The sequence below is a fragment of the Pocillopora verrucosa genome, chromosome 7 (assembly GCF_036669915.1).
Source record: "Pocillopora verrucosa isolate sample1 chromosome 7, ASM3666991v2, whole genome shotgun sequence".
NCBI classification, from domain to species: Eukaryota; Metazoa; Cnidaria; class Anthozoa; order Scleractinia; family Pocilloporidae; genus Pocillopora; species Pocillopora verrucosa.
The window spans coordinates 9852538-9871449 of NC_089318.1; the positions used below are offsets into that span (position 1 = coordinate 9852538).

Consider the following 18912-nt stretch of genomic DNA (forward strand, 5'->3'; position numbering starts at 1 on the left):
ATATATATATATATTAATATATAAGTGTCGGAAACGTATTGTTACCAAGTCGCGTGACTATAGGGCGTGGCGAACTTGACACCATTGTATTGTACATGTGATTGAACCAGTAAAAGTCAACAATGACCGGAAATTCCTGTGTAACCAAAAAACTAAGACTAGAGCTGATATAAGAATGTACAATCGCGTAAATTGAACAGTTAGAGAGTTGTACTCAATGTGATCGGGTAGTGAGAAAATAAATAACTTTAAAACATATTGTGACTTTTGGAGAGAACTGGAGGAAAGGGGGACATTCTCCAAACGTGGCACCTCCGACGGGACCGCTATCAACTTTGGCTGTGAGTATAATTTAGTCCTGAATTTTCTTTAAAGCTACGCAACCGACGGCAATGGAAAACGCGAAGGGAAAACTGCAAACGAAGCTTACACAACTGGGAATCCATGCCAAGCGAACACAACAAGTGCTCGATTAAGGATCTGTAGAGGCTATCGAGAGACACACGGGAGCGTTGCGGTCTACAATATCCGAGGCGGATGAACTGAAGCGCGCTTTGGAAACGTTAAAAATCGAAGCAGAAGAAGATCTTGGTGACATAGCCACGTGGAATGCCGAGATTGACCATCAACTAATGAAAGAAGAGGTCGGGAAGCTTCGCAAATGGCTCGAAGAAAGAAGACGCCAGGAAGAGACAAACGCGCGCGAGGAACAACTCAAGTTCGAGTTGAAGCTGCAAGAACAAAAGATGAAACTCCAAAACGACCTTGCTACGCAAGAGAGCCACGAAGGGGGCGGGTCACCCAAACAAACAACGCAAGCGAAGCTACCGAAGATTGAGATAAAAATGTTCGAAGGTTCTTACTTGGATTGGCCGAGGTTCTGGGGCCAGTTGACAGAAACGATAGATAAAGCAGAAGTGGCACCCATCAACAAATTTACCTATTTGTGTGGGCTACTGGGACCGAAAGTAAAAACCTCTGTGGAAGCCTTGCCGTTTACATCTGAGGGCTACAATAGAGCCAAGTCGATACTATTAAGCAACTATGGAAAGGAATCCGAAATAACGAAGGCGTACATAAAAGAAATAATGGCCTTCACCATCATCACAAGCGCCAACCCTAGGAGGATAAGTGAGTTTAGTGAGACATTGACGTACTGTGTACAAGCGTTAGAAACAATGAATAAACTGAGTGAGGTTAACGGAAACGTGCCCATTACACGGGATAAACTTCCAGCGATTCGGGGAGACCTAGTACGAATGGATCCAGAGTGGGAGAAGTGGAATTTCGCCCAGTTGTCAGAGGCAGTGAGACTGTGGACGAAAAGAAACCCAGTTGAAGAACGAGAGATGTCAGAGCAATTTAATTCGAAACGTGACCGCTCGAATAAGCTCTTCCAAGCACGAGGTGGCGAGGGTAAGCCAAACAAGTGCGTTTATTGCAGTGATGCGACGCATAGATCGTCTGAATGCCAGAAAATCTCAACCGTGGACCAACGGAAGCAATTTCTCGCAAAAAAGAAGCTGTGTTTTAATTGCGCAACACCAAATCACTGCGCCGCAGAGTGTTTCAGCAAGAAAACATGTTTACATTGCCACAAACGTCATCACTCCTCGATATGTGATCGTGAACAAACAGACAGCGGGAAGCAGACGTTGATGACAGCCAGTGAGAACAATGAAGGAATCATGCCAGTATTAACAGTAAAGGTCGATGGTATTACCTGTCGCGCGTTGATAGATACAGGAGCGGGGAGTTCATATGCATCTGCAAGGCTGTTGGATCTTCTAAAGAAAAAGCCAAGTGAAACGAAAACAAGACGTGTGGATATGCTAATCAGCTCGAAAGTAACCAAACTAGAAGTGTACGACACCGTCGTGGAATCCTTAGACGGAAATTATCAGATGCCTGTGAAGCTAACGAAGGTCAACAAAGCAGAGCTATTATCGATTGAAAATCCAAAGTACGGAACACTGGTACACAAGTACCCACATTTAAAGGGAGTCAAAATCACAGACCTTGACACGAAGGACCAACTTCCTAAACACGTCGTACTCGGAAGCGGGGAATATGCACGCGTAAAAACAGAGACAAAGCCGCAAATTGGACAGGATGGAGAGCCGGTGGAAGAGAAAACTAAACTGGGATGGTTTATTACGAGCCCAGGATCAGAATTTGACCACAACATGATGCTGCTGACCCAAACATCACAGAGTGACTATGAGGACTTATGCAGGCTTGACATACTGGGGCTTGCAGACACACCAGAGCATGACCAGAGCTTTGTGCACGCAGAATTCAAGGAACAACTTCAACGCTCACCGGAAGGATGGTATGAAACTGGACTACCATGGCGAGGAAATCATCCAGAACTACCAACAAACAAACAAGGAAGCTTACGACGCCTGTCAAGTTTGACCAGGAAACTGCAGCGCAGTAATCTGACCGGGAATACGATGGCATAATAAGAGAGCAACTCCAGAACAACGTAGTTGAAGTCGCACCAGTAGAAGTCGTGGGGAAGGAATTTTACATTCCACACAAAGCAGTGATTAGACAAACGGCTGAAACAACCAAAATGCGCATAGTTTATGATGCTTCAGCAAGAGCAACGCCAGAGTCACCGTCGCTGAACGAGTGCCTTTATCCTGGCCCTCCATTGCAAAACAAGCTTTGGGACATACTAGTGAGACAGAGAGCATACCCCATAGCTGTAACTGCAGACATCCAGAAGGCCTTCTTACAAATACGCATCCGGGAGTGTGAACGTGATGCAATAAGATTTCATTGGAGGAAAAGTGAACATGGAAAGCTAGAGACACTACGTTTCACATGTGCGCTGTTCGGTCTAGCCCCATCACCCTTTCTGCTCGGTGGCGTAATAGAAGCCCACTTGGATGCATGGGAAGAACGGGAACCAGAGATAGTTGCAGAGCTTCGACGCAGTTTATATGTTGATGATTTACTAACAGGTGGACGAAATACAAGCCAGGCCCAGCAGCGCAAAGATAAAGCCGTTCAAATATTCAGCGACGCAACGTTCCAACTCCACAAGTGGCATTCCAACGTCAAACAGCTTGAGGAAGATACAAACCTGACCGTCAGTCCTGAAGAACAGTCATTTGCTAAACAACAACTAAATGTGAAACCCAGTGAATCAAAGATGTTGGGACTCAAGTGGAACAAAGAGCAAGACACTTTGGCGATAGTAATACCCGAAGAAGAAACCCAGCCAACCAAGCGAGGCATTCTGGGAAAGATGGCCAAGATTTATGATCCCTTAGGCCTGATTGCACCGTTAACTCTCACCGCTAAGCAGATTTATCGCGAGTTGTGTGAGGCCAAAGTACAATGGGATACGAAGATCAACGGAGAGCTCCTACACCGTTGGAAAAAATGGGAGCAACAATTACCTTGTGAACAGCAAGTACCGCGATCGATAGCAAGTTATCAAGAAGCATTACAAGAAGTGGAACTACACTCTTTTGGGGACGCGTCAGAACGAGGAGTAGGAGCGGCAGTTTATGCAGTTGTACGTCAATCATCAGGCAACACTCAATGATTAGTGGTCGCCAAGAGTCGACTTGCCAAACAGGGACTGACTATTCCGCGCCTAGAGTTGATTGCAGCGCACATGGCTACCAATCTATTAGTAAACGTACGCAACGCCCTAGACAACGTTCCCTCCCCAAAGATGTTCGGATGGTTAGACAGCACCGTCGCACTTCATTGGATCAAGGGAAATGGCCAGTATAAACAGTTTGTCGCGAATCGAGTTGCCAAGATACAACTACACAATGAGGTTGAGTGGAGGTACGTGCCCACTGATGAAAACCCAGCAGACCTGGCGAGCAGAGGCGCCCCAGTACACTCAGCACTTTGGCAACAGGGACCGGAGTGGCTTCAAGACAACTCCAAGTGGCCAATCAACCCAGTCACTCGATCCTCACCAGCATCAGAAGTTGAGGCCAAAGTCATTAGGGAAGTGCTCAACCTAGCACAAACCAAATCAGAACCAGACGAATTCGATGAACTCCTGGAACGCACTAGTTTGCGAAGGACCTTGAGAGTCGGCACGTGGTTAAAGAGATTCATTCATAACTGCAAACATAAAGACAAGAAACTCGGGCCTCTACTAACTGAAGAAATAGAAGATGTACGTGGATGGTGGATTAAGCGAGTCCAACGGCGAGACAGAGAAACCACGGGTTACCCTCAGATTAGCAGTCAACTTAACCTGAAACCCAATGCAGAGGGAGTGATGACATGCCACGGCCAGATACAGGGGCAAACTCCGATATACCTACCCAACAGTGAAAAGTTTACAGGAAAACTGGTCCAACAAGTTCATTGCGAGACACTGCATGGGGGAGTCGCGCTGACAATGGCAGCAGTAAGAGAGAGGTGTCACAGTGATATGTGTACCCCCGTGATATGTGTACCCCCGCACACATATCACTAGTGATATGTGTACCCCCTCCAAGATGGCGGCCAGTGATATGTGTATCCCCCACCCCCCTCCCCTCCAAAAAATAAATAATTACGGCTAACTTGTGTTAATGGACGCAAATCGTTCACTGAACCATCTTCCACAATCAGAACTGTAAAGACACGACTCGCGAGTCCGACAGTTCTTATGGGCCAGTAGCAAACATCAAACAATCTATTGGAAATATAAAGGAATCGAAATTGTCATTTAAACAAAAATATATCTTAGGGATTCACATATCACTGGTGACTACAATCGTATCGGCTTTGTCGCCTGTCTAGCACTGAAATTACTTGCTACTAGCTCCTTTACTGGCTAGTACGTAAGTGCATGAAATATTTCACCAACTGACAGCAATTTTTATTGATTCCCAATCATATGTGTCATTGACAAATTTAAAAAGTACACAGACGACATCGTACTAGCCAGGGGATACGTATATCACTGAGATCTCTCGTTCAGTGATATGTGTATCCTCAACATATCTCGGGGTTACGCATATCGCGGAAATCGTAGTAAGTGATATGTGTATCCCTTGGTAAAGCAAGCGCTGTTGTCTTTCTAGCAAATTACTAGCTAACTTATATATGGCTAGTAAGTGTATCATTGATTCCAAATTGACAGACGACAGCGAGTCAGGGGATACACATATCACTGCGATCGCCGTTCAGTGATATGTGTATCCCCAATACATCTTGGGGATACAATGTGGATACGCATATCGCGGGCAATAGCAGTCAATATGTGTATCCCTTGGTAAAGCAAGCGCTTTTGTCTGTCCAGCAAATTACTAGCTAAGCTTATATATGGCTAGTAAGTGTATTATTGATTCCAAATTGACAGACGACAGCGAGTTTGTCAGGGGATACACATATCACTGCGATCGCCGTTCAGTGATATGTGTATCCCCAATACATCTTGGGGATACAATGTGGATACGCATATCGCGGCAATCGCAGTCAATATGTGTATCCCTTGGTAAAGCAAGCGCTTTTGTCTGTCCAGCAAATTACTAGCTAAGCTTATATATGGCTAGTAAGTGTATTATTGATTCCAAATTGACAGACGACAGCGAGTTAGTCAGGGGATACACATATCACTGCGATCGCCGTTCAGTGATATGTGTATCCCCAATACATCTTGGGGATACAATGTGGATACGCATATCGCGGCAATCGCTGTCAATATGTGTATCCCTTGGTAAAGCAAGCGCTTTTGTCTGTCCAGCAAATTACTACCTAAGCTTATATATGGCTAGTAAGTGTATTATTGATTCCAAATTGACAGACGACAGCGAGTTACTCGGGGGATAGACATATCACTGCGATCGCCGTTCAGTGATATGTGTATCCCCATTATATCTTGTGGATACACTTTGGATACACATATCACGGCAATCGTAGTTAGTATTTGTATCCCCTTACTAAAGCAAGCGTTTTTATCTGTCCAGCAAAATACTGGCTAAGTATGGCTTGTAAGTGTATTATTGAGTCAAAATTAACAGAAGTGTGATCTAAAATCACTGCGATCGCTTTTCTGTGATACGTGTATCCCCTGATGTTTATTGATATATATCACTGGACGGTGATTCAGTAGTGATGTGTGTATCCTGGCCTCTCTAGCCCAGTGCAATTTCTAATCAATAAAATATTTCAAAATCGCACTCATAGGCACAGTGGGAAGCAAACGTTTGTGATATGTTGGGATACACATATCAGTGAACGTTGATCGCAGTAAAATTGGTATCCCTGGCCTGTAAGCGCTTTTGTTTGGCTAGACACTTTACCAAAAACAATTTCTAATCAATATTTCAATTCCGCACCCATGGGCGCATATTTATAGAACCAGGAACCCTTTCTTAAATACAACAAATTATTCCATTAGGCGTAGATGCTACGTTGATTTAACTGTTCTCACGCAACGCTTCTACCCACCGGAAATTCCTCTATTAAACAATGCCCAAATTAGGAAGTTGGACCTTGTATACTTATGACCTTTCTTTCGCGGGAAATTCGCATCTTACGAGAATTATTAAGATGGATGCCACAAAATATTCAAATCTGGTTCATTATTTGAGAGATAAAGAGTATCCAGAGGGCGCAAGCAAGCGTGAAAAAGGAGTGTTACGGAGACTTTCGAAACAGTTCACGTTTGATGTACAATCAGGCTCGCTTTTCTACGTCGACCGTGGTAACGATGGATTAACCTTTAACCGCATGGTCATTCAAGAGGAGGAAAAGACAAGAGTTTTCGACGAGTGTCACTCTTCACCTTTTGCGGGCCACGCTGGGCGGGACAACACCATACAAAAAATTAAGGAGCGCTACTACTGGCCCTCTTACTACAAGGATACTGTTGAATTGGTAAGTTTAATAAAATGTATAGACGTAGAGGCATTGGTGTTGAATAACATTTGATACCATCACGGTCTGTCACAATTCATGCATCTTAACACTAGCGTTTCAGTGGCAATTATTTAAAAAAAGAGGCCTGAAAAGTCGCGGTTTTGCAAAAAGCGGGCTCAAGTAAAGAGCATGATTCTTTCAGCGAGATCAGCCATGTGAAATAGTCAGTCAAATTTGTGAATTCTGTAGTTCCCAGTACTTGTGAGACACAGCCATATAATAAAAGGCATTTAACAACAATAATGGTAAAATATTTATAAAACAATGAATTTTCTTTACTTCCAATAGATGTTGTAATAAAAGAATCATAGGCTTCTCTATGTTCTCTCAATGCTTCTCTAAGTGTGGCCTTCTCTTACACAAACAGATTCGAAATTGTGACCGGTGTCAACGTAATACCAGTGAAAGCAAAAGTTACGACGTGCTGCATCCCGTGAAGGTGGTTTCTAAAGTTTGGTACCTAGTCGGTATTGATTTAATAGATGCCGGCAAAGTTTCTGCCCAAGGAAACCGCTATCTTCTGACAATGACGGATTACTTTAGCAAGTATGTAGAGGCAATTCCTCTGCCAGACAAGAGTGCCGTAAGCGTAGCAAAGGGCCTTTACAAAGCATATTGTCGCCATGGAGCCCCTGCTCACATCATTTCAGACCAGGGTAGAGAATTCGTTAACCAGGTAGGTCAGCGTTTTATACAACGGAAACCTTTGACAGACATCTGTGTAGGGGCTTGCATGACGTTGCTTCATTGTCTCTGTTGCAGGTGTGCGAGCGCTTCATGACAACATTTGGTGTCCACCAGAGGATCGCGTCAGCATATCATCCGGAGTCTAATGGCCTAGATGAGAGATCAAACCAGTCAATAAAGAAGTGAGCGTTGCAATCATTTTCTGTCTAAAAATAACTCTTAACTCCTATCAGTGAGATGAAAGAGGGCATGACATGCTACCTAAAATATCATTAAGCTAAGCTAGTGCTTTCAAAGTTTATTTCCATTCAGTAATGGCTTGGGATTCCAGTGTTAAAACTACGGACTGAAGCGAATGCAAAGATGTTAAATATTACATATTATCAGAATTACAAGAGCAGGTAATACATCATCTAATTACTACCTACCTAATGTTCTTATTCCAGTTCGTATAAAATGGTTGGTGCCAATCATTTTCCACGAACTGGAATAAGAACATTCTACCGACAACAATCATTCACTTGACTCTGATGATGACTTCCGCACAGGTTGTCGAAACGTCAGTCACTACCAACGACAACAGTCCTTCTCAGGACCACACTCACCCGGACGATCAGCCTCCACTTTCACATGTTACCCCTGGGTTCAAGCCATTTACTGCACTTGTCACTTTTGTTTAGTACCCTTAGGAAGATTGCGGATGACCACGATCAGGATTGGGACGAGTACACGGATGGTGCTCTTTTTGCAATTAACACCAACAGATCAAACACCACCAAGTTCAGCCCATTCTATTTAATGTATGGTAGGCATCCACGTTTGCCTCTTGAAGTCCAAAAGTATGTAAAGCACGTCGATAACGACCCCAGCGAAATTGAAAAACTGGCAAGGGAATTAAACTCAGAGGATGTCCTCCAGGAGCATGTGCAACAAATGACAGCCACAAGAGATGCACTTTTCCCAAGAGTGCAGGGAAACATAGAAGCTGCACAAGAAAAGCAAAAGAAGCAGTTCTTAAAAAGAAAAGGAGGCTTCGACTGCACATTGAAGAAGGGTGATGCTGTTCTACGCCGCAATATGCTCCAAAAGACAAAAAAGGGGCACAAAATGGAAGACCAGTGGACTGGCCCATACACCATAGAAGAGGTTGACTTACAAAAGGGAACCTGCAGGTTACGTGGAAAAAGTGGCGAGAAACTAAGAAGGATAGTGAACATGAAAGACCTCAAAGCGTACAGGGTTCAATCCACAGCTCAGCAGACAGCACAACCACCATTGCAGCATCCTCACTGTTCTTCTCAGCATTCAGCGACAGCACTCCAACATCAACAACAGGCGCCATCGCAGCAGCCAGTACCATCTATGCAGCCTGCAACACCATTGCAGCAGCCAAAACAATCCCAGCAGCTATCGCCAACCAAAACGGCCACAATACAGCAGTTAATGTCATCCCAACAAGCACCATCCAAGCAGCCTACACCACACCAACAGCCAGCACCACACCACCGGCCAACACCAATGCCACGGACAAAGGTTCCCCAACCAAAAGTACCACCCAATCAGCCAACACCAATGCCGCGGTCGAAGTGCCCCAAACTTCAAGCACCTTCCAAGCAGCCAAAAGAACATCACCAGCCAGCACCTTCTAGCCAGCCAACACAACCAAATCAACCTACACCTTCCAGCCAGCCAACATCACCTAATCAGCTAGCACCTTCCAGCCAGCCAACATCACCTAATCAGCTAGCACCTTCCAGCCAGCCAACATCACCTAATCAGCTAGCACCTTCCAGCCAGCCAACATCACCTAATCAGCTAGCACCTTCCAGCCAGCCAACATCACCTAATCAGCTAGCACCTTCCAGCCAGCCAACATCACCTAATCAGCTAGCACCTTCCAGCCAGCCAACATCACCTAATCAGCCAGCACCTTCCAAACAGCAAACATCACCTCATCAGCCAGCACCTTTAAACCAGCAAAAATCACTTAATCAGCTAGCACCTTCCAAACAGCAAACATCACCTCATCAGCCAGCACCTTTAAACCAGCAAAAATCACCTAATCAGCTAGCACCTTCCAGCCAGCCAACATCACTTAATCAGCCAGCACCTTCCAAACAGCAAACATCACTTAATCAGCTAGCACCTTCCAAACAGCAAACATCACTTGATCAGCCAGCACCTTCCAAACAGCAAACATCACTTAATCAGCCAGCACCTTCCAAACAACAAACATCACTTAATCAGCCAGCACCTTCCAAACAGCAAACATCACTTAATCAGCAAGCACCTTCCAGGCAGCCAAAACCACCTAATCTGCCAGGGGCTCAGCAACCGGCAAAATACCAGCCCTTTGAACCAAACAAAAAAATACAGAACATTTCAAAGAAGGACATTGCTTCCTGCTTTGACAAAGTAATCAAAGATCACCTTTCAGAAGTACTCAGTGGCACCAAGGAAAGCTGGCGACATGAAATTTTCCATGGAAGAATATTATCAGACAGGGATAAAGAGATGATCGAAAGGGTAGATCTCAAGTTCAATGTGCCATTTGGGGACTTTGAGGAAAATCAAACATATCACATGGTAACTCTAATAGCAAAGCACTTCCCAAAGGTCAGTCAAAAGTACTTAATGGAGGTACTTTTACCAGAGGCTCTAATTACCCTATGTTGTCAGCAATTACAAATTACACGCAACCAGGCTGAGGATCTCCTAGAAAGTGGTGGAAAGCATGAGGCAGATGCATTCCTGCAAAAAATAGAACAAAGAAGTAAAGGAAAGTTCTTGAAAAAGAAAAAAGCCCCGAAAAGAAAAATGCAAGGAGCCGAAGAAGCTGAAGACGAAGTTCAGTTTTTGAAACAGGCTAGGATGGACGAAGCATCTATTGCTAAAATGCAAAGGCCTACATTTAAACTGAATCAAGAAGATGTAGACATAATTGGCAAAAATGCAATGCTTACAGATCTTCAAATACAAATGGCCCAAGAACTGTTGCATCGCCAATTTCCTTATATCGAGGGGCTGCTGTCTCCAACAATTGGGAAGGCAGAACAGTTTCCAGTGATGCGGAACAGCTTCATTCAAGTGCTACACACTGGTGGTAATCACTGGGTTTGTGTCAGTAATATTGGATGCAGCCACAACAACCAAGTGAAACTCTATGACAGTCTTTATAGTGGAATTGCGCCATTCACCAGAGAGCAGATTGGTGCCCTTCTTTTCAACCAAGACAGCAATGTTATTGAAATTTGTGTCCCTCCTGTTGACCAGCAAACAAATGGGACAGACTGTGGAGTTTTTGTGATTGCATTTGCCACAGCACTCTGCCATAATATGGACCCCACATCACTTAAGTTCAACAGGCGGGCAATAAGGGCACATCTCTTAGATTCCCTTAAAAATGGATACATTGGTATATTCCCCTTTGAGGAAAAATCAAGCATTGGTTATGAAGAGACTGTTGCCATGCCAGTGTACTGTGACTGCCGCCTCCCATACAATCCAACCAAAGACCAGATGGCAGAATGCACCAATTGCAAGAAGTGGTTCCATCAAGCTTGCCAAAAAATTCCTGACAAAGTTTTCAAGTATAAAAGGTTTCAATGGAAGTGCAATAACTGCCAAATTGCTTAGATACAGACATCTATTTTTTAAGGCAAATGGTTATTGAAAATATTAGGGACTGTCAATTTTTATGTGGTGGGGTGGTAGATAGTCACTATAATATGTGATGACTTCCCCTTTTCATCAAAATTTTTCCCTGCCCCCACCCCTTGTTACCATAATTGTGTGACACTTAAGAGTAGTTATTTGGGTTAAACCCCTTCCTCTCCAAACTGACCATTTTTATTTGGTTGGCTCCACTTTCAAACCAACTGTTCTGGCATGACCCCTCTGAAGACTATTAAACCCCCTACCTCATAAAACTGAAAAAGTCTCACCACTCAACAAAATGTCAGGCCAAAACACTTCAATGACAACTCAGGCTAAAGTACTAGCACAAGAAAAAGGAAAAGTAAATGATTTTGGCAATGGTAATTCAATGAAGCCATGGTGCTAATTGTCAACTACATAAAATACAAGAGTTTTACAGATGAAATCAATACCATGGAATAAATCATTAAAAAGTATCACAATTTGTAAAAGAAAAAAAATCACCATTTGTTAGTCATTGTTAACAAGCCTATCCATAAATGCCTTTTTCCAGAGGGTACTTCCCTTCTTGGAGTTTGTTGATATTTTTTTGCATTGTCTGATAGGTTTCACTTCTGTAACAAACCCAGTTTTAGAGTTTGCCCATTGATTTACAGGTGGCTTGTTCACAAATTCATCAGCATTATTAGGCTTTGAAACAATGTTAAGTTTTTTTGTAGTGTTACTGCTATTTTACAAGAATATGTGACATTTATAAAGTAGAACAAAAGTTTGCTCTGAAATATTTATTGGATAGTACATATACATTTGAGGAACACTGAAACATTGCAAGTAGATATCGCTTACCATGCAGTGGATATCACTTTACTAGTAGATTAATATTATCAGTTAACAATCATTTTCATAATCTATACAACCATGTTGATTTATCAATAAAATTACCTGATCTTTCGCATGTAGTTCAAATTAGTTGGCCTGTTGTTTTTATGAGCACTTATTAGACACAACAAAAACAGTGCAGAAAAATATCCAGGCTGTCCATACTGGCAAATACTGGAAAACCAAGACTTCGGTTACCATGATAAGGACTTGGTTGTCCAGGGCCGTACAGATTTCAAAACAAAAACAAACCAAAAAAAAATATCAACAACATAGAAGCCCCGTTTAAAAATGAATTCAAATGGTTTTGATGTATAGTGAGTGATTGATGTGAACTACGGAACGTGAACACGAAATAGTTTCCAAACGCGGTAAAGTTCTAGACCTTTATCCACCAAAACAACTTATTGCGCAAACACACTTTTAAGTTGTCGCAAACGACAGGACAAACGCTAGTTTCGAGCAGTGGCTCGAGCGAACTAATCGTTGGTACTTAAATTAAATGCTGGCGAAACGACTGAAATCCATGTAACTATTTTAAAGGTTTTGGAAATATAAAAACACCTCTTACCTTGTTATTCAGTTGCATTGTGATCTTCTTCCGTTTATATTTTGGATCGGAAACTTTAAAATATAAAACCACAAAATTTGTTCCTCGTAGCCACCATGTTTTCTTTGAAGCTCTAAAAGGCCCGGGTGCAAAGCTTCAGTGTTTTGTGTATCCCTACCAGGGGTACACATATCACTAGTGATATGTGTGCGGGGGTACACATATCACGGGGGTACACATATCACTGTGACAGAGGTACTGGATACTGAAACTTCGAAGTTTGGTCAAGTCGGTCCGAAGCAAGTGCTATGGTTGTAAGAGATTCAATGCAACTCCAGCAAGAAACCCAATTCCTGGTCAGTTACCGGAAGATCAGACCACAGTCGGCGCGGCATTTGAAATCATCGGCAAAGATTTCGCTGGACCAGTGAAGTACAAACAGGGAAAGAAAAGTCAAGGAAATTCCTATCTGGCTATCTTCACTTGCAGCCTTTCAAGGGCTATACACCTAGAGTTAATGGCCAGCCTGGAGACAGACAACTTCATTACTTGTCTCAAGCGTTTCATGGCTCGTCGTGGATGACCACGGGTCATCTACTCAGATAATGGCGGTACCTTCATCAAAGCCGAGAAATGGCTACGGCAGTTACGGAAAGATGAGCGTCTCCAGGGTCTTCTTGAACAACACGAAATTACCTGGAAATTCAACTTGAGCCGCGCCCCTTGGTGGGGGGGTCAGTTCGAGAGATTAATTGGAGTCGTGAAATCCTCCCTGTACAAAACTATTGGTGGAGCTACTCTAACCTGGCCCGAGCTAAGTGAGGTGCTACTCAACGTTGAAACGCAGATTAATCGCCGCCCATTGAGCTATGCGGAAGATGACGTTGAGTTACCAATCTTAACGCCTTCAACCTTCTTGTACCAGCGAACAAACCAGTTACCGGAAGAGGAGACCTGGAGGATAACAGACCAAGACATCAGGAGACGTGCAAAGTATTTGCGAACCTGTAAGGACAAAATGTGGAGTCAATGGCAAAGAGAATACCTTACAGCACTAAGAGAAAGACACAACCTGACGCACACAGTGAGCAAGTTCCAACCTAAGAAAGGAGACGTTGTCATAGTGAAAACTGACAGCAAGAATCGTGGAACATGGCCTCTGGCCATAGTGAATGAAGTTTACCCTGGCAATGACGGCGTCATACGCGCAGTCCAACTTAAAACTGCCAAAAGCATGCTGGAACGACCAGTACAACATTTGTACCCATTGGAACTTGAGTGTGACGTCAGCACTCAAGTGGCAGATCCATGCTTAAACCCACAGGCTCAGGATTTCCGCCCTAGAAGAGACGCAGCAGCAGCAGCAAGGTTGCAAATGAAACAAGTTGCAGATGTTGAACAATGTGAACTATGAACAGTAAATCAAACAAGTTGCGGATGATTAACAATGTGAGATGCGAACAGTAATTAGTGCTTCGTGAAAACTGATCCATGAGAAGTGGACAAATAATTATTTTGTTTGAGAACATCAGTATAAGGCCTGAACTGTGAACACTGAAATCGTTTATAGGAAGTAACGTTGATCGAGGAAAGTTTTATACTGATTATCGTTTTGTTACTGCTCGCATGATTCAAATAGGTTTAAATATTATGACATATGCTTCGATAGCGAACCATACGAGGGGAGAGTGTCGGAAACGTATTGTTATCAAGTCGCGTGACTATAGGGCGTGGCGAACTTGACACCATTGTATTGTACATGTGATTGAACCAGTAAGAGTCAACAATGACCGGAAATTCCTGTGTAACCAAAAAACTAAGACTAGAGCTGATATAAGAATGTACAATCGCGTAAATTGAACAGTTAGAGAGTTGTACTCAATGTGATTGGGTAGTGAGAAAATAAATAACTTTAAAAATATATATATATATATATATATATATATATACATATATATATATATACATGTAGAGAATGTAGTATAAGAATTAGGATCTCGTTTCAAGTTTCCAGAGTAGCTCTTTACACGCATGCTGTAACCGAGTGAATACGCGAGAACAATTAAACAGTTAAACTCAGTCGAGTCCGTTGATTGAGTCCAGTATGTTAGAAGACCGGTTATCCCTTGAAAACGGGGCAAAGTTTACGCAACGTGGCACCTCCGACGGGATGGAGAAGGACAAGGACAACTGTTGTGAGTATAATTTTAGTCCTGATTTTCCGCCCGTGCGAAGATTGCGGAGATGGAAGCGACTGAAGCGAATCTAGATATCAAAGTAACACAGCTTAAAATGAGCATTGGTAAAACGAACACCATCGTAGAAACAGGGAAGTCAGAAGCGATCAAAAGACATTTGTCCACCCTGTGGTCCCTCAGTAAAGAACTAAATCAAATGCAGATAGAAGTAGAAGCGGCCTTCTGTCCTAGCAAATCCGTCTGTCAACAATGCCACAAGCATCACCACACGTCCATTTGTGATGCACCCAGACAAGAAACTAATCAGCCAACTCCTACGACAGGGGTCGCCTTAACTACAAACCAAGTTGGAGAAGGGTCGTTCCCGGTTCTCGTAGTAGAGGTCAATGGAATCAAATGCCGAGTGCTAATCGACTCCGGAGCGGGTAGCTCATACGTGTCAGCAAAATTGATCGACCTTCTTTGCGTGAAACCCTCTGCAGTCCGAACAAAGTCAATTGATATGTTGATGTCAACCAAGGTCGCGGCATTTGAAGTATAGGATTTGAGCCTCCAATCTGTCAACCACCAATTTACACTTCTTGTCAAAGCAACCAAGATAAACAGGTCAGAACTGTTGTCAATTGATAACCCCAATTATCACGAACTTCCTGACAAGTATCCACACTTGAGAGGTGTTTATGTTAACGACAACGACACGAAAGCAAGACTGCCAGTACACGTAATCCTCAGGAGCAGAGAGTATGCAAGGATAAAAACAGAAACAAAACCACGCATCGGGGAGGACAACGCACCCATTGCCGAACTGACGAAATTTGGTTGGTTTATCATGTCACCTGGCCAAGAATTTGATAAGAGCGTCATGTTGCTTACACAGACAACCCAGTCTAATTACGAAGAACTTTGCAAACTCGACGTTCTGGGATTGCGTGACTCAGCAGACCAGGACCAGACAGTTGTTTTCGAAGAGTTTAAAGAACGATTAACACGCTCACCAGAAGGCTGGTACGAGACAATCCTCCCATGGAAGCCCAATCACCCAGACTTACCGTCAAACAAAGAAAACAGTCTTAGAAGACTACAAAAAAGCTAAACAGAAAGCTTGAGCGTGATTGCCTAACAAAGGATTACGAAGACATCATCAAAGAACAGCTAGCAGAAGGAGTAATCGAGAAAGCACCCTCCATCTCACAACCTAAAGAGTTCTATATTCCACATAAGAGTGTCATCCGAAAGTCAGCCGAAACTACAAAGATGAGAATCGTTTACGAAGCGTCATCGAGAGCCATGCCAAATTCACCATCATTAAACGATTGCCTGTACCCAGGACCTGTTCTACAAAACAAGCTGTGGGACATACTTATACAAGAGAGGGGCTATCCAGTGATCCTTGCAGGTGACATCAGAAAAGCATTTTTTATCCACGAAAGCGAACAGGATGCTCTTTGTTTTCATTGGCAAGCTGATGCTCATTCAGAGATTGACACCTATCGCTTTACTAGTAATAACCGCAGGTTACATATCAAACTTTTGGTTGTGATTTTGCTAACAATGGCACGATTTTTTAATCCTTTTATGGGCATTGTCATTGTTGACAGCTTTGAGGCTCTTTTGTTACAAGAACAATGGTTTGAAAGAACCGACGCGTATCCGATTTCCGAGCGCGAGATTCAAAAACTTTGTTAATGACCTGAATGTGACAAAATCTTTCTTTCTCGGGGTGGGCTTAGGGAGAAGTTATCTAGAGCAACGGCAAACTTGCCGGCGGACGGAAGGGTAAATTTGTTACATGGAGAGCGGGCTGTCGGCTGTGTTAAGTTCTCTCCTTTTTCCCGCAAATAAACGCAAAATTTCGAGGTAGAGAAAGGACGACAGTTTGTATCTTAAAATACGAATGGAATATGCCACACAACTATCGTAAAAGAAATCGAAACTGAAGCAAAGGTACAAGTATTTTTAATTATTTTTGCTGGCCTGTTGTAATGCGCGCCAAACAAGTTGCGAGAAAGCTGTCTGTCTCAAGCGAAGAATTAAAAGCGTCATAACCAATTATATTTGAAATATCTACTGTTAGAGCGGTTTATTGTCATAATAAAACCCCTTTCAGTGCATCAAGACCTTGAAAGTATTCAAAGCTTTTTAAACGCTTTCATAGTATTGTGTATTGTCTTATGGCTTTGTCGCGAATTTGATCATCAACAAACCATTAATTGATGACTTTTTTTCTTTCCGTGAAGAAGCACGCTTGCTTGAAGAAGCGGCTGGGCAGCCTTGAAAGGTTCTAATATAGACTTTTACTCAGATTGTTGTGGGAATCACTGTGCGAATTGCCTATGTATACAATTAAACAAACTTTGTTTCCGTCCCGAAACATCTTTGAAAGCGTCTTTGAAATTCGCGCTCAGTTGACATCAATTGTTCTCTAGTTTTCATGAATGCCCCTATTATGCTAATGACAGGTTTTAAAACTGATGCACGTGCCACTTGCAATTGACAACAATCATTTCGCTCTCGTCATTGGAAAAGAGTTATCTGAAAATAGTCATCGGAAAAGATCGGTTTAGAGTTGTTTAAAGTCTTAAAATGTTTTCGAAGTTCAAAGTAGAAAAGCTGCAAGCAAACAGGACGTCAGCACGACCTCTACAAACGTGACCCAAGGCATTTCATTTCATTTTTTCATTAACATCTTTGAAAGCGTCTTTGAAATTCGCGCTCAGTTGACATCAATTGTTCTCTAGTTTTCATGAATGCCCTTATTATGCTAATGACGGGTTTTAAAACTGACGCACGTGCCACTTGCAATTGACAACAATCATTTCGTTCTCGTCACTGGAAAAGAGTTATCTGAAAATAGTCCTCGGAAAAGATCGGTTTAAAGTTGTTTAAAGTCTTGTTTTCGAAGTTCAAAGTAGACAAGCCGCAAGCAAACGTCCTCTACAAACGTGGCCCAAGGCATTTCGAGGTAGAGCAGTCTGTCCTCTCTTTGCCCCTTCTTGAGGCGTACGACAAACGTATTCGCCATTTGCACGAAATCGTCAGTGACCAGGCGACGGAATTGGCAGAAAGAAGGGCAGATGTTTTTCAGCTTCGCCAGGAACTCCAGCGTCTAAGAAATGAGCTTGCCCAAAGTCGTCACCATGTAAAGAACGCTGTGAAGTTTAACGTTAGCCGAGAAAACTATTGGGACGTAGATAAGTCTTCGCGGTCTATGAAGAGGAAAAAAATCAGAGAGTACCTCCGAAATGCCACAGATATTTTACCAGCGGAATTCAAACCGATTGAAGTACGTATCATTACGAATTTTTCTTTATCACTAAGTTTTTAGGGGTCGTGAATGGTCTTTGAAGGTCTCGCAAAAATTTGGTCAAATTTTGCGGGTCTCGCAATGTATTTTTTTCGGCGGTTCTGAACGTCTCGCAATCTCATATCTTTAAGCTTACATGATCATGCTGGGGACAAAATCGCAAATCAAAGGTTGAAAACAGTCTCGATCTAAAAGAAAAACGTTGCATTCACCATTCGTCACCCCTAGTTTCACATTGGTCAATCTTTTTATTAAGACCTCATGCGTCTAATGGCTCAATGAGAACGGATGATAAATCTTTTCATTAACAATGTTTATTCAGTGTCATAAGCAATCTGTGTGATAGCGCTGAAATATTATAAGCCAGTCGAAAAATTTACTGTTTATTTTTCTGAAATATATACTTTTCATTGAACATGCATAGTGTAGGCAGGTGCTAAGTACCTTTAGGGACTTACCAGGGCTTACTGCAAATAGATACCGACTTCTGGTTATTTTAAGGCAAAATTTATTTTAGCTGTATCGCAAAAAAATTTTTGGACGTGACGTATGTAGTGTGCCCACGGTATGACTTTTAGAAGAAACCGCTGAAAACATGGCGGCATCTCGGTACACGTACTGACAACAAAACGGCGCTGTATATTTCTAACTGGATGGTTAAAAACGTCGGAAAAAACACTTGGATTCCTGCTCGCCACCACTTATTTCTTCTTTTTTTTGTGTTGATTATAATAACGTAAACT

The 18912-nt window shown here is 42.8% G+C and overlaps 1 protein-coding gene, 1 long non-coding RNA gene and 1 pseudogene across 5 annotated transcripts; 2 read left to right on the plus strand and 1 right to left on the minus strand.

The window, feature by feature from the left end:
* The first annotated feature begins 392 nt into the window (after positions 1–392).
* On the plus strand, positions 393–4462 carry LOC136282482 (uncharacterized; annotated as a pseudogene).
* Positions 4463–6974: 2512 nt separating this feature from the next.
* Positions 6975–12796, minus strand: LOC131780027 (uncharacterized). 4 transcript variants are annotated; one of them, XR_010718369.1, is made up of 5 exons: positions 12689–12796; positions 12181–12291; positions 10545–11155; positions 8187–10332; positions 6975–7731 (listed from the first exon to the last, which is right to left on the minus strand). It is a non-coding gene; the product is annotated as an uncharacterized lncRNA (long non-coding RNA). The 4 variants fall into 4 exon arrangements; XR_010718368.1 differs by having other exon boundaries at positions 12181–12326; XR_010718367.1 differs by lacking the exon at positions 12689–12796 and adding an exon at positions 11526–11578 and having other exon boundaries at positions 12181–12682.
* A 74-nt stretch (positions 12797–12870) lies between these two features.
* LOC136282483 (uncharacterized) lies at positions 12871–14081 on the plus strand. Its single transcript, XM_066170128.1, has 2 exons — positions 12871–12922; positions 13270–14081. The coding sequence occupies exons 1-2, from the start codon at positions 12871–12873 to the stop codon at positions 14079–14081; spliced, it is 864 nt and encodes a 287-aa protein (XP_066026225.1).
* The last annotated feature ends 4831 nt before the right edge of the window (positions 14082–18912 follow it).